This window comes from Anabrus simplex, chromosome 6 (assembly GCF_040414725.1).
Source record: "Anabrus simplex isolate iqAnaSimp1 chromosome 6, ASM4041472v1, whole genome shotgun sequence".
NCBI lineage: Eukaryota > Metazoa > Arthropoda > Insecta > Orthoptera > Tettigoniidae > Anabrus > Anabrus simplex.
The window spans coordinates 41,805,761-41,829,053 of NC_090270.1; the positions used below are offsets into that span (position 1 = coordinate 41,805,761).

Below are 23,293 nucleotides of genomic sequence, written 5' to 3' on the forward strand. Positions count from 1 at the left end.
TATTTGTTGTAACCAAGGTTGAAGTTTACAAAACACAACTTTTATTGCTTCACTTTATAATATTTACACAAATAACTGAAATTTATTTTGAAGCAAAAAGGAATATTGAATCTTGAGAAAAGTCTGTCTTTATACAATATGTACAGGTTTGCAGTCTTTATATACACTTCTATCTCGAAAAGATAGTTTTTGTGAATTGACACGTTGATAGTCGAGAACTATCTGGCACACTAACATAAATGTTATGAGAGTCCTTGTTTGTCGAAGTGCCTGAATTCCTAAAAAGCAAGTTCAATGGATTGAAGAAATTCCACCTAGCGAAACTAAGGGAGCTTGCATAACTTAGGGAATGAAAATGGCTTGTAAAAGAATTACGGAACATAGGCAGCGGAAACAGGTAAGGGAGCGGTGACCAGAGGTGAAACCTCGTACTGCCAGAAATTCAGTCCACCTGGTCGAAGCACATTTTCAAGAGGAGTAGCCTCCGTGCTCGACGTAGGGTGTATTCTGGAGCTGGACACCGGGGCAAGTGGGCAAGTGAGCAGACAGGGAGCTCCTATTTATAGTACACTCGATGGTCAGGCACGCGCACTGAGGGCTGCGCGTCGAAGCTAGCAGAATGATACACAGGCGCGCGTGCAGCTGGCTGACGGAGCGAGAAGTGAGCGCCGGACATACAACACCCTCCCCTCCTAAATACGCCGGTACGGCGTGAAACGGCGGCGGCGCTGGCGGCGACTGCGATGCTGGGGCGGAGCTGCTGATGTGTCTGTTGTATTGTCCGGAGCTGGAACTGGGCGGAGTGGCGCTGTCTCGTCCTGAAAGGAACCCATTGTTATTAAATGATCTAAAGCTCGTTCAGCAATAGATTTATCAGGTGTAGCAATAGCATCAATAGCTGGACAGGGGCGGTAGCGCAGACGTATCTGATCTTGATGGCGGCAGATACGTTTCTCCGTAGTCTGTATCTCGTATAGACGATGACCCAAAGATCTGCAGATGACTCCAGGTATCCAGAGTGGGTTGGATTTGAATGTCCTGGTGTAGACCTTGTCGTTGAGGGAGAACTTCGTTGGTGATGTCTTATGCTGGGCCGGAAGAGGCTGTAACAGAGAAAGTAAAGTTCTGTGAGGTCGTCCATGGAGCTTCTGTGCAGGAGTGATATTATCAGCGCCGGGTAGAGTTCTATAGTTGTTTAAGAGTTGGAGCAAGGCTTGGTCTTTAGTTAAGCCTGAAGAGACAGCTTTCTTCATACTTCTTTTAAATGTTTGTACGAAGCGTTCAGCTTCACCATTAGATTGAGGGTGAAAAGGTGGTGCTAGGATATGACGAATGCCATTATGTGTACAAAAGTTCTGAAAAGCAGTAGCTGTAAATTGAGGTCCGTTGTCCGAAATGAGTACTTGCGGTAAACCTTCTGTAGTAAAGATTTTCTGGAGAGCACGAATGGTAGCTTCGGTTGTAGTAGTCGAATGCATATCCACGACATATGGAAAGTTTGACAGTGAATCGATGACTATTAACCACATGGAATTGAGGAAAGGACCTGCGAAATCGATGTGAACTCGTTCCCATGGAGTAGTAGCAGGAGGCCATGAAGCAAGATCAGAAGACGGGGCGTTCTGATTCGTTTGACATTGCTCACAATGACGTATTAGCTTTTCGATGGCGGCATCAATACCGGGCCAGTAGCAGTGTTGACGGGCGAGTTGCTTTGTTCTGGAGATACCCCAATGGCTTTGGTGTAATAATTCGAGAACTTGTTTCTGTAGGCTAAGTGGGATAACCACTCGGAAGATGGTGCCTGCTTCTAGTAAGACAACTCCGGCACGAGTCGTGAGACGATGCTGCATACGATGATAAGGTGCCAGGTGGGCAGGAAGTGTGCTCTGAAGAGGCCAACCGTTGCGGATGTAAGTACGTACAGTAGCAAGTGTACTGTCCTTATCCGTAGCTTTAGCTATGCAGGTAGCATCAATAGGAAAACTGGATACAGTATCTTCAAGTTCTATGTCCAACTGAAGACATTCAGATTCTTGAGAATCGAAGGCAGTATCAGGACCAACGGGTAAGCGGGAGAGGGCATCAGCATTACAATGCTGGGATGTGGCTCGATATACAATCTGATAGGAATAATCAGAAAGGAACATGGACCATCTTTGAAGCTTTCTGAGGGAATTCTCTGGGATCTTATTACCAGGATGGAATAAGTGTACGAGAGGCTTATGATCGGTAATGATCAGGAAATGGTTGCCATAAAGATATTCATTGAAACGGCGAATACCAAAGATGATGGCTAAAGCTTCTTTCTCTATCTGTGAGTATCGACGTTGATGGTCATTAAGTGTTTTCGAAGCGAAGGCGATGGGGCGTTCTTGTCCATGACGATCCTTCTGGGAGAGAACGGCACCGACACCGTAGTCTGAAGCGTCAGTAGCTAGCGTGATGATCTTGTCGGGCTGAAAATGAGTGAGTTGTATAGCTTGAATTAAGGCGTTGTTGATTGTTTTCCATGCCTGTTGGCATTGCGGAGTCCACTGAAACTTAACACCTTTTTTACGTAGAGCGTTTAATGGAGCTGCCACTGTAGCGAAGTGTGGAATGAACTTATTATAATAGTTCGCTTTGCCTATGAAGGACTGAAGCTGCTTGAGGTTCTGAGGTGCTGGCATGTTTACTATCGCGGAGACATTCTGTAGACTAGGACGAATTCCATTCTTATCAAGTATATGTCCAAGGTAGTGAATTTGAGGCTGAAAGAAGGTACATTTAGCGAGATTCGCTCGTAGTCCATTGTCTTTCAATTTCTGGAGAAGAAGGCGGAGATTGGTTAGATGTTCCTGATGATCTTTTCCAGTAACAATAATATCATCCAGGTAGTTAGCACAACCGGGAATTGAGGCGGTGAGTTGAGCCAAATAGCGCTGAAAAATAGCCGCTGAGGATGAAACACCGAATGGGAGCCGCTGGAGCTGGAGCAGTCCTATAGGAGTGTTGAGTGTGAGAAATTTCTTAGATTCTTCGTCTAAAAGTAGCTGGAGATATGCTTCTTTAAGATCAACTCGAGAGAAGAATTGTCCACCAGAGAGACGACGGAATAAGTCTTCTGGACGTGGAATAGGAAAGATATCTGTGTCGAGTTGTGCGTTGACTGTAGATCGAAAATCGCCACAAAGTCGAACATTACCATCAGGTTTCTTGATTACCACGAGTGGAGTAGCCCATTGACTAGAAGTAACTGTTACTACAATTCCAGTTTGTATCCATCTTTCTAATTCTTTCGTGACCTGGTCTTGAAGTGCTAGGGGTACTGGACGAGCTTTGAGGAAGCGAGGCTTAGCTCCGGATTTCAGCTGTATGTGAGCTGTATAGTCTTTGGCTGTTCCGAGCTGAGAGTCGAAGACTTCAGGAAACTGCGCTAGGAGAGCGGTAACGTCAGAAGTAGGATGCAATGTAGATACGACGTTAATGTTGTCATGTATCTGGAAACCAAATAAGTTAAATAGATCCATGCCCATAATGTTTGATGCAGTGTAGTTGTTAACTACGAGAAGAGGAATGACCTTCTGAATTCCTTTATAACTAGCCTGAAGCTTGATTTGACCTTTGATGTCAATTTTCTTCTTGTTAAATGTCACGAGCTGGATGTCAGCTGGAGAGCATGAAGGTGAACCTAAGTCGTGGTAAGTAGTCAGGTTAATAATAGAGACAGGTGATCCAGTGTCTAATTGAAAATCGACAGATCGATCAGAGAATGAGAGAGGAATGATGATTTTGTGAGAATCCTTTGTGGGAAGAATAAGATTGATCTGATCAACTTCCATGTCTTGGCGGGGCTGTATATGCTTCCGGCGTGCTGCAGTAGTCTTAGCAGGGCGGAGCGAACTTTGACAGACAGTCTTAATGTGTCCAAGTTTATTACATCGTTCACAAGTAGCTGTGAAAAAACGACAGTCACGACGTTCATGATGCTTGAAACAACCTCGGCAGGAAGGCAGGAGTTTCGAGGTGCTTTTAGAATTGGGCTTCCGTGTAGCATCACGAGAGGGAACCTGGCGAGAATGCTTGGTGGAGAGCGCCTTATCCGTACGGTTCACTGTAGCAGAGGACTTGCGGGCCTGAGGCGAGACTTGTGCAACTTCGTGTGGAGAAGCTATGGCTGCGGCAGTCTTGGTAGTAAGCTCATAAACCGTAACAATACGCTGGACGTCTTCTAAAGAAGGGTTACTCTGTTTGACAGCGTCAAAACGTATTTTGTCTTCAGGAGTATGTAAAATTATCATGTCCCGAATGAGAGAATCAGTGTAGGATGAACCACAACCGTCCTTGGAGCAGATGAACTGGCAGGGTTTAGCTAGACCACACAATTCAGTGATCCATTCAGTATGTGTCTGATGGGGTTGCTTTCTGCTCTGAAAAAATTTATAGCGAGCAGCCACTATGTGAGGAGCTTTGGCATAGTGTTCCGTGAGACGGGCCAAGAGCTGCGTGAAGGGTACCCCAGATAAGTGTTCTTCCGGACTTAATTTACGTAGTAATTCACACGTAGCATTGCCAACCGAACTAAGAAATAGTGCGCGGCGGCGTTGATCATCTGTGACAGAATGGCAGATGAAATGCTGTTGTAAACGGGCTAAATAAACTGACCATTCTTCCTTAGCCGGATCAAAAGCAGAGAACGGAGGAATAGCTGATGGCTGTGTAGAGACAGAAATAGCTTGAATAGCCTGAATTAATGCTGCCTGTTGTTGTTGCATAAACTGTTGTTGTTGCTGCTGTAAGGCTTGGAAGATCGTAGCGAGTTGTTCCGCAGTAGCCATTGCGAGATGCGTGCAAGAAAGAGTAAGGTAAGCTGTGTGTCAGAACTGGTTGGAGTGTCGTTGTAGTTTAGCACGGCGCCGTAGAGTTGACAACTGGGCCCGTTGAATTGCAGTGTTGGTGTCGTGTGTACCTCGTCGCTATAGAGTTGGCAACTGGGGCTGAAGAATTGTAGTTGGTTGCTTTTTTACCTCGTCGCCATAGAGTTGGCGACTGGGGCCGATGAAGTGGAGTGTCGCTTTTTTACCTCGTCGCCATAGAGTTGTGTTGTAACCAAGGTTGAAGTTTACAAAACACAACTTTTATTGCTTCACTTTATAATATTTACACAAATAACTGAAATTTATTTTGAAGCAAAAAGGAATATTGAATCTTGAGAAAAGTCTGTCTTTATACAATATGTACAGGTTTGCAGTCTTTATATACACTTCTATCTCGAAAAGATAGTTTTTGTGAATTGACACGTTGATAGTCGAGAACTATCTGGCACACTAACATAAATGTTATGAGAGTCCTTGTTTGTCGAAGTGCCTGAATTCCTAAAAAGCAAGTTCAATGGATTGAAGAAATTCCACCTAGCGAAACTAAGGGAGCTTGCATAACTTAGGGAATGAAAATGGCTTGTAAAAGAATTACGGAACATAGGCAGCGGAAACAGGTAAGGGAGCGGTGACCAGAGGTGAAACCTCGTACTGCCAGAAATTCAGTCCACCTGGTCGAAGCACATTTTCAAGAGGAGTAGCCTCCGTGCTCGACGTAGGGTGTATTCTGGAGCTGGACACCGGGGCAAGTGGGCAAGTGAGCAGACAGGGAGCTCCTATTTATAGTACACTCGATGGTCAGGCACGCGCACTGAGGGCTGCGCGTCGAAGCTAGCAGAATGATACACAGGCGCGCGTGCAGCTGGCTGACGGAGCGAGAAGTGAGCGCCGGACATACAACACTATTTGTTCGCGGTGTCGACCTAGAAAGATATTTTGCCCCTACTTGTATTTGTAAATGGTGGAAGTGTAAAGTGTTGAATGTAAGGAAAGGAACGTTAAGGACGACACAAACACCCAGTCCCCAGGCCAGGGATATTAATAATTTACAATTAAAAGCCTCTCACCCGGCCGGAAATTTAACCCGGGGCCGCCGGTTGAAAGGCGGACGCGTTGCCTCCTACACCGCGGGGCCGGACTTCTAAAAAGTGAATAAGGGTTATAATTAAAGTGATGCCGAAAAATAGAGTTTGTTCGTAGATTTTTAACTACACTACTATCAAAATAATGTATTCAGTATAAGCCCGTAAATACATTTGATTCAATTATGTGCTATACATGCTCAAAAACCGTATTCCCTTTATCTCGAAATTTCTTCAACTCCAAATAAAATTTAGCTCTCGAGATGATTAGATATCGAGGTTCCACTGTATATGTATGTATGTATGTATGTATGTATGTATGTATGTAGGTCTATAACTCTGTGGGTGGAGAAATGTAAAAATTGCCTTTGAAAAAAATTAAGGCCTAAATTTTGAAATGTTGATGTACCCCTCGGAGCAGTGTCCTCGAGTGTGAGGATTTGGGTCGGGGCATACAACTGAGGAGGAGGACCAGTACCTCACCCAGGCGCTCTCACCTGTTATGCTGAACAGGGGTCTTGTTGGGGGATGGGAAGATTGGAAGGGATAGGCAAGGAAGAGGGCAGGAAGCGACAGTGGCCTTAAGTTAGGTACCATCCCGGCATTTGCGTAAAGGAGAAGTGGGAAACCGCGGAAAACCACTTCGAGAAAGGCTGAGGTGGGAATCTAACCCCTCTCTACTGAGTTGAATTCCCGTAGCCGAGTGGACCCCGTTCCAGTCCTCGTACCACTTTTTAAATTTCGTGGCAGAGCCGGGAATCGAACCCGCCCCTCCGGGGATGGCATATTACAATATAAGGCTTACTTTTTAAATATTTAAATATTTTAAAAAATAGATATAATACCGAAATGGGACTATGGGGTAGGCAAACAACTGAGATCGGAGAAATTTAATTGTTTAAAACTTGGGATCATGAGTCCCAGAAATTCTACCTCTGAGCCACCGAGGAAGCTGTAGCATAATTAGATGTTCCTAAGGCATCACTTCCCTGGTACGCCATGTTTGGGCCATCTATGACAGGTGAGTTGTTGAGGATCAAAACAACCTTCGGGCTGAATACTCAACGTACAAGGACTGGTAACATAGATGTTTTACATTCTTGCCACAGCAAACTGACCACCAGAACCTCGGTACTGAAATCTCTCACCCTATTAGTTCAGCATCAGTGTGAAATGTCCGCCTCTGTAGTGTAGTGGTTAGTGTGGATGGCTGCCACCCCCGCAGGTCAAGGCCTAGGAGTGGGAAGGAAGCGGCCGTGGCTTTAAATAAGGTACAGCCACCAGCATTTGCCTGTGTGTAAATGGGAAACCACGGAAGACCATCTTCAGGGCAGCCGACAGTGAAGTTCGAACCCAATATCTCCCGAATGCAAGCTAACACCTGGTGAGAAAGTGGTATGGAATCTCCCGGAAGTAAGCTGACAGCTACGTGACTTAAACCACGCGACCACTCGCTCGGTGAGTCTAACTTCAACAACTGCGTATCTTGTGGTGTCATCTCTCAACGACCTAAAAAGAACCCGCTCCTTTTAAGTCTTCATGGCCTGCTATGATGGCTTGTGTTACAGCCGGATTTTGCTCTAAGATACAGCCTAGCAATTCATTATCCGGTAATTAACCGCAATTCCATGAATGAATACGGTAAGGAATGATTACTTTCAAGTGCAGATTATTTGCTTCAGTCGTAGGTACCATAGTTTTGCACTCCTCTTCGTTTCTTAATTCTAAAACGATGCCTTTATTACGATTTTTCTTTACCTTGTTCATTCCAACGCATGCAAAGTGGCTTAGTCATAGACTTGCAGCATTTCGAAAGTCTACTGTAATCTGAATGTTTTGCAGCCGAGCTCGATAGCTGCAGTCGCTTAAGTGCGGCCAGTGTCCAGTATTCGGGAGATAATAGGTTCGAATCCCACTGTCGGCATCCCTGAAGATGGTTTTCCGTGGTTTCCCATTTTTCATACTAGGCAAATGCTGGGGCCGTATCTTAATTAAGGCCATGGCCGCTTCCTTCCCACTCCTAGCCCTTTCCTGCCCCATCGTCGCCATAAGACATATCTGTGTCGGTGCGACGTAAAGCCAATAGCAAAAAAATAACTAATAATGAATATTTTGCCTCGGCTTTATCATCATCATCATCATCATCATCATCTGTTTACCCTCTAGGTTCGGTTTTTCCCTCGGACTTAGCGAGGGATACCACCTCTACCGCCTCAAGGGCAGTGTCCTGGAGCTTGGTCGGGGGATACAACTGGGGAGTATGACCAGTACCTCGCCCAGGCGTCCTCACCTGCTATGCTGAACAGGGGCCTTGGGGGGGGGGTGGGAAGACTGGATGGGATAGGCAAGGAGGAGGGAAGGAAGCGGCCGTGGCCTGAAGTTAGGTACCATCCCGGCATTCGCCTGGAGGAGAAGTGGGAAACCACGGAAAACCACTTCCAGGATGGCTGAGGTGGGAATCGAACCCACCTCTACTCAGTTGACCTCCCGAGGCTGAGTGGACCCCGTTCCAGCCCTCGTACCACTTTTCAAATTTCGTGGCAGAGCCGGGAATCGAACCCGGACCTCCGGGGGTGGCAGCTAATCACGCTAACCACTACACCACAGAGGCGGCTCTCGGCTTTATCATTAGAGGAAATCATGACTACATGCTTAGTAGTAAAACCCGTTGCTTGTTTATGAGACTGTAGCCTACTAAGTTACATCAGTACAAGGAATCTTTCACGATGACTATAAACAAGGCTCAAGGACAATCGCTTATAGCACGAATTGAGTACGAACCTCACTATCAGCTTCCCCGAAGGTGATTTTCGGTAGTTTCCCATTTTCACGCGAGGTAAATACAACACGTAATATTGTTTATCCTACAGCACTGAATTAATGATTTCGCAGTTAGAAAACATGGCTAAATGGTTAGCGTGCTGGCCTTTGGTCACAGGGGTCCCGGGTTCGATTCCCGGCAGGGTCGGGAATTTTAACCATGATTGGTTTATTTTTCTGGCACGGGGGCTGGGTGTATGTGTCGTCTTCAATATCATTTCATCCTCATCATGACGCGCAGGTCGCCTAAGGGTGTCAAATCAAAAGACCTGCACCTGGCGAGCCGAACATGTCCTCGGACACTCCCGGCACTAAAAGCCATACGCCATTTCATCATCATCTGTTTACCCTCCAGGTTCGGTTGTTCCCTCGGACTTAGCGAGGGATCCCACCTCTACCGCCTCAAGGGCAGTGTCCTGGAGCTTCAGACTCTTGGTCGGGGGATACAACTGGGGAGTATGACCAGTACCTCGCCCAGGCGGCTTCACCTGCTATGCTGAACAGGGGCCTTGTGAAGGGATGGGAAGATTGGAAGGGATAGGCAAGGAAGAGGGAAGGAAGCGGCCGTGGCCTTAAGTTAGGTACCATCCCCGCATTCGCCTGGAGGAGAAGTGGGAAACCACGGAAAACCACTTCCAGGATGGCTGAGGTGAGAATCGAACCCACCTCTACTCAGTTGACCTCCCGAGGCTGAGTGGACCCCGTTCCAGCCCTTGTACCACTTTTCAAATTTCGTGGCAGAGCCGGGAATCGAACCCGGGCCTCCGGGGGTGGCAGCTAATCACGCTAACCACTACACCACAGACATACGACATTTCATTTGTACCTTAATTAAGACCACGGTAGTTTCCTTCCCACTCCTAGCTCTTTCCTATCCCATCGTCGCGTAAGACGCATCTGTGTTGGTGCGATGTATAGTAGATTATAAAAAAAGAAATTCCCAAATTCCGTATTTATCTCATGGTCATTTTTATATACCTTGCTCCACGGTTGGAACTTAAAGAAGTGTATACATTTACCTCTTAACAATACAACACGTAATATTGTTTATCCTACAGCACTGGATTTATGATTTCGCAGTTAGAAAACATGTACGAAGTTAACGAAGATATTAATCTTCTTCTTCTTCTGTTCACCCTCCAGGGTTGGCTTTTCCCTAGGACTCAGCGAAGGATCCCACCTCTACCGCCTCAAGGGCAGTGTCCTGGAGTTTCAGACTTTGGGTCGGGGGATACAACTGGGGAGAATGACCAGTACCTCGCCCAGGCGGCCTCACCTGTTATGCTGAACAGGGGCCTTGTAGAGGGATGGGGAGATTGGATGGGACAGGCAAAGAAGAGGGAAGGAAGCGGCCGTGGCCTTAAGTGAGGTACCATCCCGGCATTTGCCTGGAGGAGAAGTGGGAAACCACGGAAAACCACTTCCAGGATGGCTGAGGTGGGAATCGAACCCACCTCTACTCAGTTGACCTCCCGAGGCTGAGTGGACCCCGTTCCAGCCCTCGAACCACTTTTCAAATTTCGTGGCAGAGCTGGGAATCGAACCCGGACCTCCGGTGGTGGCAGCTAATTACGCTAACCACTACACCACAGAGGCGACGAAGATATTAATAATTTGCAATACGTTCAAAAAGTTACCAAACTGCCAGGAAAATCGGGCGAGTTAGCCGTGAGGTTAGCAGCGCGCAGCTATGATCTTGCATCCGGGAGATAGTGGGTTCGAACCCCAATGTCGGAATCCCTTAAGATGCTTTTCCGTGGTTTCCCACTTTTACACCAGACAAATGCTGGGGCTGTACCTTAGGTAAGGCCACGGCCGCTTCCTTCACACTCCTAGGCCTTTCATATCCCATCGTCGTCATAAGACCTATCTGTGTCTGTGCGACATAGAAAAAATTGTTTAAAAAACTGCAGGAAAACAAATGTAGTTCAAGTCCTGTTTTATTGTATTTTTAAGTGTTTGTTGATACAATATTACATTATTTATCTATTGGGCGTTTTTAGAAAATCCGTTTTAGAACAAATGATGTCATAGTTCTAAAAAAATGATGTCATTGTTCTGTACATGCCTTTACTGGCAGGACCTAGTGTTTACAGTGCACTATGTCTTCTGGTATAGGCTAGAGCAATGTTGTTACTTTCATTGACCTGTCATAGTCTTATCCTTGGCTTTGGCAATATCAAAGTGACCGAGGTATGAGCGATGCTAGTAATGCCATTCCTTATGCAGCCAGTTCCTGCTATGAATGGTGTGAAAATATCGCTCATAAGGTCGGTTGATGCATGCATTTCAGTGGGCTTGGCAGACTGATATTTAATAGCAACTTCTGGCTCGGTGAGGAAAGCAACGGGAAACTACCTCACTCCTCATTTCCCTAGAACGCCTCTTCAGTGATGCCTAGGCCATCTATGACAGCTGATGGCGGAGCTGTTGAGGATCCAACCAGCCTTCGGGCTGACTACTGAACATACATACATACATACATACATACATACATACATACATACATACATACATACATACATACAGTTCTGTACACATGTTATATTTTTCATGATGAACAGTGCAATTAACAACCCTTTTATTTTTATTTTTTTCATTTTCAACTATGAGCTCGTCCATTCACTGAAAATTTAGAAGAGAAAATATTTTCTTTATAGCTGCGTTATCTGCAGGTACGGCAATGATGGCCCGTGGACTCTCAGGTCGGTGGGGGGGGGGGGAGGTTGCGGGGGCGGCCACGGTACTTTCTCCCACAACTCTTCCTTTGCTACTGACCAGTACCACCGCAGTCATTCAAGTCTTCCGCGCGAAAACAAACTAATTCACTGCTGCCAACCTTCACAGAACGGGGGTGCAAGCCAAAGGCCCAATTTGAATCAAAATTCCTGGTATCAAGTGTTACATTTCATTATAATTATTTGTTATTTTTCTTCTTAAAATATAAATAATAGGACAAACAAAGTCATAACTTATTATTTAATTTTATTGTATGTGACCATGGAGAAGATTTGGCTGGCGCATGTTCGGGGTTTGTGAGGACATATCTACTGCTACAACACTGCTACGGACTCTGCCCACGTGAAAGCCTCTTCCCGCACCCTTTCATCCTTCGAAACCGTGCAACTGCTCGCTTCCCCCTTACACTTCAAACCCCTCACCCACACTACTGTATGCCCTCGGGCGGAAGCTCGGGAGTTCGTGTCTTTATCTTCAACCTGAAAACATTTACTATAGTGAACTACGCGCTGAAAGTCAGTCGTCTAAGTTTGATAACTTATTGCCGAACAGTCTTCCTTATTTATGAGAATTTACAGATTTTACAATGAATTGTAATATTCTTAGCATTATTCGAGTCCAATATTTGACTTCAAATGCCGATAGAAAATACAAGAACCGTTTTATTCTCTAGGAAGGACACCATCTGGGAGACATTAAGGGCTGGCCGCTACTGAGGTATGGTAAAGTAGTACTGTGCCACTCTTAACAATTTAAACACATCGTCGTTGCGCCTGCGAAAACCACTATGTGGAGAAATACTGACCCGCAGCACATCTGTTATTAAGAGCGAGAATTCCTTGACAATATTCCCACAAGATGACAGAACCTCCCCGATTTCTAAGCTGAAATATCTCAGATAGGGGGTTTTGTTAGTGCAACGACGACATATTTCATATCACAGCCTACACGGTTGCTAGGTATCATCGCATCACTCATTTTCTGTCCGCCTCCGTAGCGTAACGGTTTGTGTTATAAGCTGCCGTTCACGGGGGCCCGAGTTCGATTCCCGGTACTGCCAGAAATTTAAGAATGGCAGGAGGGCTGGGACGTGGTTGAAATGGTGCATGCAGCACATGTGCCTGAAAAGAGCTGCACCACCTTGGGATGAGGACACGAGTTTTCATTCACTCATTTTCTATCGCTAATTTCGTGTCGCAAGACATTTTTATGTCAAAAGCTTCAATTTCCACAAACAAGAATTGAGTGGCGCCATCAGTGTTATCAACTTAAAACTGAGTTCAGAAGAGACTCGCTAGAGCGCAGACATGATAGCAATAATATACTCAAATAAAATGAAATAGAATAAAATACAAAGTGTGAAGAATGACCTAGAAAAGCTAGATGGGCGTTGTTGTTATTTGTGTAATTAGTCCATAAACTGGTTTTATGCAGCACTCCATACCATCCTATCCTGTGATAAACTTTTCATTTCTACGTAACTACTACATCCTACATCCCCCCTAATCTGTTTGGCATGTCCATACCCTGATCTACCTATACCACCGAGCTCGATAGCTGCAGTCGCTTAAATGCGGCCAGTATCCAGTATTCGGGAGATAGTAGGTTCGAACCCCACTGTCGGCAGCCCTGAAAATGGTTTTCCGTGGTTTCCCATTTTCACACCAGGCAAATGCTGGGGCTGTACCTTAATTAAGGCCACGGCCGCTTCCTTCCCACTCCTAGCCCTTCCCTGTCCCATCGTCGCCATAAGACCTATCTGTGTCGGTGCGACGTAAAGCAACTAACAAAAAAAAAAAAAATCTACCTATACCGTTCTTAACGCATACACTTCCTCGTCAAAAACTAACTGAAGAAGTCCTGGGTATCGAAGCTGTGCCCTATCATTCTCTCTCTTCTTCTGGTCAAATTTCGCCAAATCGATCTCCTCTCACCAATTCGATTCTGTATATCTTCATTCGTGATTCGATCTATCCATCTCACCTTCAGCATTCTTTTATAACACAACATTTCAAAAACTTCTATTTATTCTCTTTCTTTCTGAGCTAGTTATCGTCCATGTTTCACTTACATACAACGCCACACTCCAAACGAAAGTCTTCAAAAACATCTTTCTAATTCCTATATCAGGCAAGCAAATCAATGTTGAAAGTATCCTAGCTACGAATGTTAGGTACATAAAATATAATAAAGTATATAGGCTATTCTTAATTCATTCCTAAACATTGCAATCATTTTCTTAATTATCTTTATCTGATTGATTATATTAGCACTTTGTCTACGAGCACTAATGTGGGTCGAAAAATAAATAAAAAAGATATTGAACCAAGGAACACATTACAGAAATAAGTATGTAAATAAGTTAATTGTTAAGATTTGAATTTAAAAAACGAGTAAAGAAACAAGAGATTTTAGGCTGTTTTTCCGGAACTGCATTTAGGCCCGAAGGGATTTTCGATTATTATTTTTTCATAGAGCTATTCAAGACTCACGATTTGAAACCTTTCCGGGCCCTTTAGCCCTTCAAGTTTGGGCACGATTGAGGAAATTGCTTAATTTTACGTTTTTCGTAGTATGGGAACCCCTACTTTGTCTGCTAAGAGATGCTTTCAAGATTTGAAACTATTAAAATGATGAAAGTCCGCCTCTGTGGTGTAGAGGTTAGCGTGATTAGCTGCCACTCTCAGAGGTCCGGGTTCCATTCCCGACTCTGCCACGAAATTTGAAAAGTGGTACGAGGGCTGGAACAGGGTCTACTCAGCCTCCGGAGGTCAACTGAGTAGAGGTGGGTTCTATTCCCACCTCAGCCATCCTAGAAGTGTTTTTCCGTGGTTTCCCACTTCTCCTCCAGGCAAATGCCGGGATGGTACCTAACTTAAGGCCACGGCCGCTTCCTTCCCTCTTCCTTGTCTATCCCTCCCAATCTTCCCATCCCCCACCAAGGCCCCTCTTCAGCATAGCAGGTGAGGCCGCCTGGGCGATGTACTGGTCATACTCCACAGTTGTATCCCCCGACCCAGAGTCTGAAGCTCCAGGACACTGCCCTTGAGGCGATAGAGGTGGGATCCCTCGCTGAGTCAGAGGTAAAAACCAACCCTAGAGGGTAAGCAGATTAAGAAAAAGAAATATATTTACTGGCTTATTATATTTGTTATTTTGACAGAACTTTGCTGATGATGATTTCGTCAGAACAAACATGGAGTGTGTGCGCAGTCGTTTTCAATACGATCTCAGTACGATCCGCGTTTACATGGCACTCAATTCGAACCGAGTACGATGCGATCCCAGATTTTACTGTATCGACCTTGACACTCATTCCGAACTGAGTCTCCCTTTACACGGCGTTTTCAATACTTGAAGTGTACTCAGATCGATCTGAATCCTGCATGTAAACGTACTAATTCAGTCTCTGTTAATGAACAATATGATACATTATGGGCGGAGCCCGCAGAAAACTGTTATTAGGCTACATGGAAGGCATGGTATTCTTAAAATTCACCCTCACGCCGTCAGTAACAGAGCTAGTACGTCTACATGATTAAAAATGGTCTTTTCTTTCCAGTAAAACACTACCAGCATCTTCCTACTTTCGAAAGATGAGACAGTGCGAAGGAGGTCAGGCAATGTCACGACCTAGTATTGTCTGGGGGACGACGCCTTCCAGCCACGCGAAACACTTCGTCTCGGCTATCCCAGAGAGCTTCTTCCAATCATCTGCAGGTGCATAGCAACGGCTAGGCAAGGTCTGCTGGTTGCCGTAGCAACAAGCTAAACCAGTCCCCGGCGGGAGGGAACAGCTGTACAGATCACCTGGACATGTTCCATTTGTAGCAGACCGCACTCGGTACTGACGGATTAGTTTAATCCCAATGAATGAGGAACTTCACTCCTGCCAGTGAAATTAGTAACCAGCCTACTTTCCCCGTCTTGTGAGACGGTATGGAAATCATGGGACTCCACCTACATTTCCTAGTGGAAGGCCTATCTCTTTCATATTATGTGCCTGGTCCCTTTTGTTCAAATTTTATTCTTTTTGACCTCGTCGGTATTAGGCTGGTATTCTTTCTTTCTTTCTTTCTTTCTTTCTTTCTTTCTTTCTTTCTTTCTTTCATTCTTTCTTTCTTTCTTTCTTAATCCGTTCACCCTCCAGGGCTGGTATTCCCTAGGATTCAGCGAGGGTTCCCACCTCTACCGTCTCAAGGGCAGTGTCGTGGAGCGTGAGATTTTGGGTCGGATACAACTGGGGGGAGGACCAGTACTTCACCAGGAGGTCTCACCTGCTATTTTGAACAGGGGTTTTGTGGTGGGGGGGATGGGAAGATTGGAAGGGAGAGACAAGGAAGAGGAAGGAAGCGACCGTGGCCTTAAGTTTGGTACCATCCTAGCATTTGCCTGAAGGAGAAGTGGGGAAACGACGGAAAACCACTTCCGGGATGGCTGAGGTGGGAATCGAACCCACCTCTACTCAGTTGATCTTCCGAGGCTGAGTGGACCCCGTTCCAGCCCTCGTACCACTTTTCAAATTTCGTGGCAGAGCCGGGCATCGAACCCGGGCCTCCGGGGGTGGCAGCTAATCACACTAACCACTACACCACAGAGGTGGATATTATTATTATTATTATTATTATTATTATTATTATTATTATTATTATTATTATTATGATTATTTTGTTCTTTTACAATTCTCTGAAACTAAATCACTATTTTTTTCAAGCTCTTCCTTATCCCCTCCTCTTTGAATTGTCAATCAATCACTACTTATCTGCATTTAGGGCAGTCGCCCAGGTGGCAGATTCCCAATATTACATTATTATAAAATTATTACTTGAAAATTGTGAAAATAACCATTAACAGAAAATACCACATAAGACAACACCTTGTTGGTGGTATATTGCAGACATTTCAACAATCTAAATTTATCCGCCATTTCAAAATTTATTACAGTGATACAACTTATTCTAGACTATTATTTTAGAACTTGTACAAAGTTACTTAAACCAGGGCACGACTAATCCCATCCCGTCATCATGGCGCCTAAAATTCTTTCTTTGACGCCTTATTTTTCAATCTGAGTATAATCTCCCCCTTTATATGTTTAATTCCCAGTTTGGTGTCGCTCAGCTATTGCAAAGCGCGCGTAATAATGCACAACTTCACACTCCGCGCGATTTCTGCCTTGATATTAATGTTATTACCATTTTAAATAATAATCAAGGCCGTATTATCTAAGCTATAGAAGACAAATTATTGTTAAGAACGAACGTTTGGGGGTCGGGAAAATCTCTCGTAAAGAAAGTAGACCTATTACCGACACAGAAATAACTCAAAAATTCTTCTCGTGTAAATGATACGAATAATATCATGCTATGCTCCTTTTCTATCAAAATAGAATCTTGTTTGCTATTAAATCGATTATTTCAACACAGCTGTTATTGTAAAGTACTCTCGCGGAATTTCTTTCCGTATGTTGACAGGATACGAAGTTCCTAGACATGTGCATGGACACAAGGCATAATAAGGAAGTCTTGTTAAGTATGGGTTGCTCCTTGTATCATATCTTTTTTTAGACAGGTAGATAGATAATGCTTAAGTTTTAACATGTTTTAAACAAGTTTTAATACATAAAAAGGAATAGTACAATTTGGAGTTATTGACGACATACTGTAGCGGTGATTATATGAAGCGGGGGGGGGGGGCAGTCCCCCCACTTCGTGCGGAAAAATATTTTATTACACTTTAGCCACCTAACACTAGGAATTATTTTTAAAAAGCAATTTATAAAATCCTGTTGTCTATCACCCAATTCTTTCCTTTAATTTCTTTAAATGTATAAACAAATGCTTAGCGGAAATGCGCACAAAATGTCATCCGATCCAGTTAACCGCTTTTTCAGCGCCAGAGAGTCCGACTCGTTGGGTGAATGGTCAGCGTACTGGCCTTCGGTTCAGAGGGTCCCGGGTTCGATTCCCGGCCGGGTCGGAGATTTTAACCTTCATTGGTTAATTCCAATGGCCCGGGGGCTGGGTGTTTGTGCTGTCCCCAACATCCCTGCAACTCACACACCACACATTACACTTTCCTCCACCACAATAACACGCAGTTACTTACACATGGCAGATGCCGCCCACCCTCATCGGAGGGTCTGCCTACAAGGGCTGCACTCGGCTAGAAATAGCCACATGAAATTATTATAGCGCCACAGCAAGTAGTGGAGACTAGCGCAGTAGGGTGCAGAAGCGCGATTAACATCTAATGACAAAAAGACCTTAGTTGCGCACATGTGTAACTGTTCCAATGGTGAAAATGTCATTGTGTATTGAATCAGAATTCCCCCTCCCCCCAGAAAAACCCTGTTATAACCGCAGTTAAGTTGGTAAACTGTTAACCTTTACTTCTCTGTCGAAATTTGCTACCGAGCTCGATAGCTGCAGTCGCTTAAGTGCGGCCAGTATCCAGTATTCGGGAGATAGTGGTTCGAACCCCACTGTCGGCAGCCCTGAAAATGGTTTTCCGTGGTTTCGCATTTTCACACCAGGCAAATGCTGGGGCTGTACCTTAATTAAGGCCACGGCCGCTTCCTTCCAACTCCTAGCCCTTTCCTGTCCCATCGTCGCCATAAGACCTATCTGTGTCGGTGCGACGTAAAGCAAGTAGCAAAAAAAAGAAAAAATTGCTCAGAGAGCATAAAAACTTACCATTCTTTTTAGCTATTTTGTTTCAATTTTGTTGTCAATCCTCCACTATAATCCCCAGGCCCCTGGTACATTTTGTTTTCTATACATTTTTGAGCCCCCCCCCCCCCCACAGTTTTAACTCCCAATCGCCGCTACTGGACGACAGTATTCACTTTGCTATTCACATTTTACAATTTACAAGTTTCTTAGAACTGTATCAAAATATTATTCAACAATTTGTATACATAGTGGCATGTCTTATTCAGTTCGGTGTCCTGCTGTTTTTACATTTTGTGGTAATCTGTTGTAGTGTATACAATCACAAAACCTATTGCTATTACTACCACGTTTTATTTTTCAGAAGGCTAGAACGTCAGTATATTAACGATGCGAGTACTAGAAAAGATATCTGGCTCCTAGGTTTGAGTGTTGACTCCTAGATTTTTTTAAAAAAATTTCATGGCCTGGCCTAAACACTTTCTGTGTTTTATAGCATATTTACAGAAATATAGTGTTTATGAACACAATTAGTACAAACAAATATGCCATTATATTATATCACGGTCATACGGAAAAAGAACAACTATTGAATGTGGTTGAGGATGCTATAAATAAATAAGGTTATCTTATTCATTTCGTCTATTTTGAAGTAAAATGGAATTAATCTATTGATTGTCATGGTACATAGAAATATATTTGAGTTGTTTATTTAATCAATTTTTACGTTCTGCGTGAAGTTGTGCAGCATAAAGTTTCTCGTCTTGGCGTATTGATTTAATCTTAGCGCCAAGAAACAGTAAGATTATGGGGATGATAAACGTTATCGTGTTTTCTCGAATATATCCAGAGATGACAGAGGAAAATTTCCAGTACACAAGCACCGAATAAAGGTATTTCCTTGTAAGGATTACAGTATTTCGAAGTATTTCAGTCATGCTTCATTTTCTAATCAGCCATACAACACAACCTGCCTTTCACCCAGTCTCGAACTGGCTCAGATGGTTGCCTTGCCGAGAAGCACGTACAAACACTAGATGATGTAATATCTGATGAAATGGCTTCCCATTGGTCTACGCTAGTTCAATCCGGAAGCCATCCAATGGGTAAGTGGCTCAAGTTTTAAAAATACGTGGCAAATCGAAAGCGTCCACATTACATAAAAGCTGTTTGCTTTGTAGTTACTGTGTTCCAGATAAGTGTCAAACGCTCGGATAGGCTAAGAACATAACTGAATCGTCGCTCGATCAGCTGTGTACAAACGTACCATAGTGTAATTATTTCACTTTTCTTAAAGCGGCACAATTCCGTGATAATATATTTTCTGCATTTTTTTACAGCAAAGTATCTGTATATCTTAAACGTGTTTTAAAAATATCTTAGAACAAAAAATGCGCTTTTTAATAGTGACAGACAGAAATGCACAGGTAATTATTTATGTCGAATACGTTTTACGGATATTTATAGTAACGTATCGTAATACATATTTAAAATAAATACATTAAAGCATTCTCAAACGTTTGCAAATATCTACCACGGAAATAATGATAATAATATATTATATCCATTATTATTAAGGATGATAATCGCGTATTCTCCAATATATCAGAATTGACAGCAGAAAATATTCAGTGAACAACTACAGCTTAACCAAGTGTAAGGCATTTCCTTGTAAGGACTACAATATTTAAACTTCTATACATGTATACGTATGATATAAAGCAGCTTCTATTTGCTTACGTAAGTGAAATACTTTCAAAAAATCTCTCTTTAAAATATATCTCCTTCTAAACATATGTCTAGCGTTTCAAATAACATTGAGGAGAGCTCAAATGTGATAACATTGTAACTTCTTTACAGTTAAATACTGAACGAGGGACATTGAATCGAAAGTATCCACATGTTACTTATTTTGCGCGCACTTTATCAAGATGACCATCTAACGCGCTGTCAGAACTGACAGACGTTATCACTGCACTCTCCAGCCACGTGGTGTCAATAATCAAGCTTTCCAAGAGAAAAGAATGCTAATACAAACAGGAAATCTGACTTACCTTGACAGCAGCAGCATGATCTTGGACATGTTGGCAGAAATGGTTCTGGGATCTGCAGTTCGGGGGAACAGCAACCGATGAATTTAAGAGGAGATGAGGAAATTTCCACGCTCCAGAGCTGAGAAAATGGGATGAATGCCACCAACCCGTAGCAACAAGCGAGATACGCGGACTTGTTAAAATCTAGAGAAGCCGCCGGCGCTCAGCTGTTTGGATATCGGTGGCGGTCGGAAGTATTCGTATACCCTCGTCAACCCTTGATGTGACGTCACGGTTTGGACCTGATGCTCGAGTGCACGTAAGCTCCTTCGCTATGACAGTTGGTGCGATGCTAGGAGGAGTATCGACTTTTACTTTGTTGTTGATACTAGTCGAGTTTATGAAGCACTGTACAAAGCTCCGTTGCTATGCCTGCAGCTTTATAAGTTATCTGGCAGCTGGACGTGTTGCGGTATAAAGCCCCCCACCACTTAGTAATACGGGCGTGCTCACACTCGCGTTCATTCTCTCTTGCCAAATTCGAGTCACTAACGTCATCAGAATTTCGTTGCCAAGTTGATCTTGCACTAAGGAAATCAGAGCAACTTTTTGAAAGTAAATTCATCTTGGTCCGTGGTGGAATTATTATATGTAACAAATTCCAACTAGTACGTTTGAGAAGATCCACTTTTTCACTGCTTTTAAATCCTACGATGTTTCTTTGATTAAAATAACATTAATTTATTTTAAAATTAGTCAGTACATATTTCGTTTTGCATGGAAAACATCTTCAGCCGTAATTTTATGTAACCTGCAGGTTTCTTTTTCATATTTTAACTGTAAATCAGGATTACGGCTAAATATGTTTTCTATGAAAAACAAAACATTTACCGACTAAATTTTTAATAAATTAATGTCATTATGGTTCATGGTTTATTATTATTATTATTATTATTATTATTATTATTATTATTATTATTATTATTATTATTATTATATTATTAATAATATTAACAAATACATCGCAAATGGAAAATATCCCAGTGGCAATGGTCACTTACAGTAGTGTTAGTAATAAAGTAAAGTTAACATAACTAACCGACAACAAAAAACAAACAAACAACAAGATTATAACAATCAATTCCATGGAAAGAAAATATTACAAGAAATACTACTAGTTTAACATTCTAAATCCAGCATCATCGTATAAAATTTCACACACAACTTAATTATTTCCAGCGCTTAAGACTACGGCTTACAATACTATAGGTTGAGCTTACTACTAGCTTAACATTACAATGATAATAAAGTTAAAAACATAATTACCTTAATACAACAACAGCAACAACAACAACAACAACAACAGTTCAACAAGCAAATCCCTGGAAAGAAAATATTACCAGAAATACTACTAGTTTAAGTTTAAAATTCTAAATTCATCATCATCATTTACAAATTCACACAAAACTTAAGTATTTCCCAGTGCTTAACCCTACGGCTTACAATACTATAGGATGGACTTACTACTAGCTTAACATTACAAGTCATAATAAAGTAAAGTTAAAAACATTGCTTATTATCCAACAACAACTACATGATTACAACAAGTAATTCCCTGGAAAGAGAATACCACAAGAAAAACTACTAATTTCACAATCTAAACCTAGCAGAAAATCCAAATTCAGTGTCCGTAATCTACAACTTTTACTTTCCACTTTGCACTAGCACTGATGGTCTTCTTAAATGACCTGATACCGGAGGGGAATCCATCAAAGACTGCTGCAGGTAATTTAGTCCAATCCCAATCCAATATGGGTTACTGTAGTCACGTCCTAGTTCGTGAACCATGGCAACGGCTGAGTGGCCTAGTAAGAGGTACTGAGAGTCGGGATACCAATTGCTACGGTATGGGAGGGGGCATCTCGGACATATTCTGAGCCGTGGGCTTTCTTGTGCTAAGGGGGCTAGGGCTATACAATCCACCGGTATTCCCTAGCCCATTAGAGGAGAGATCCTCACTTGGACTATGTGTAAGTAGGGTAGCATCCTGCTCCATGAATTTTAAGTAAGCCTCGGACTTATGGAAGTAACGGATCCCACTCCCATTTGATAGGCGAGGGACTCCTTGGAAACTACTCGGCGAACGAAATGGAATTCGATGGGGAGCTATCAATATTAATGGGTCTTATGGAAGACAGAATGTAGAACTGGCTGAGTCTGCAAAGAGGATGCATCTGAATGTGCTAGGAGTAAGTGATATTCGGGTAAGGGGAGATAACGAGGAAGAGATAGGAGATTATAAAGTGTACTGGACGGGTGTTCAAAGGGAAGGGCAGAGTCTAGGGTAGGGCTGTTTATCAGGAATGCTATTGCACGCAACATACAGTAGTTTCTGTTAGCACGTTAGCGAGCGATTGATGTGGGAATTTGGGCGAGAATTGTGTCAGTGTATTCACCATGTGAGTGTGCAGATGAGGATGAAATTGACAAGTTTTATGAAGCTTTGAGTGACATCGTAGTCAGAGTCAACAGCAAGGATAGGATAGTACCAATGGGCGATTTCAATGCGAGAGTTGGAAATAGAACTGAAGGATACGAAAGGGTGATTGGTTAATGTGGGGAAGACATGGAAGCTAATAGGAATGGGAAGCATCTGCTGAACTTCTGTGTTAGTATGAGTTCAGCCGTTACGAATACATTCTTCAAACAAAAGGCTATTCACCGCTACACATGGGAGCTAGGGGTACCAGATCCATAATAGACTATATCTTAACCGACTTCGAATTCAAGAAATCTGTTAGGAATGTACGGGTTTTTCAGGGAGTTTTCGATGAAACAGACCACTATCTGATCTATAGTGAATTAAGTATCTCTAGGCCTAGGATAGAGAAAGTGAAATCTGTCTGCAAACGAATAAGGGTAGAAAATCTCCAGGAAGAAGAAATTAGACAGAAGTAGATGGACATAATTAGTGAGAAGTTCCGAGCACTGGACAATAAGCAGGTTCAGGATATAGAAAGAGATTGGGTGGCATACAGGGATGCTATAGTAGCAACAGTAAGGGAATGCCTAGGAACATCTTGGTGGAA

At 43.2% G+C, this 23,293-nt stretch overlaps 1 protein-coding gene across 1 annotated transcript in view; it reads right to left on the reverse strand.

Annotated features, from left to right (window-relative positions):
* Window positions 1-20,499, reverse strand: part of Pepck1 (Phosphoenolpyruvate carboxykinase 1) — a 392,471-nt gene extending 371,972 nt beyond the window's left edge. The window contains exon 1 of the mRNA XM_067149721.2: window positions 20,226-20,499. Coding sequence (XP_067005822.1) covers window positions 20,226-20,254 — 29 coding nt within the window. The 5' untranslated portion in view covers window positions 20,255-20,499. The remainder of the gene's footprint in view (window positions 1-20,225) is intronic.
* Between the last annotated feature and the right edge of the window lie 2,794 nt (window positions 20,500-23,293).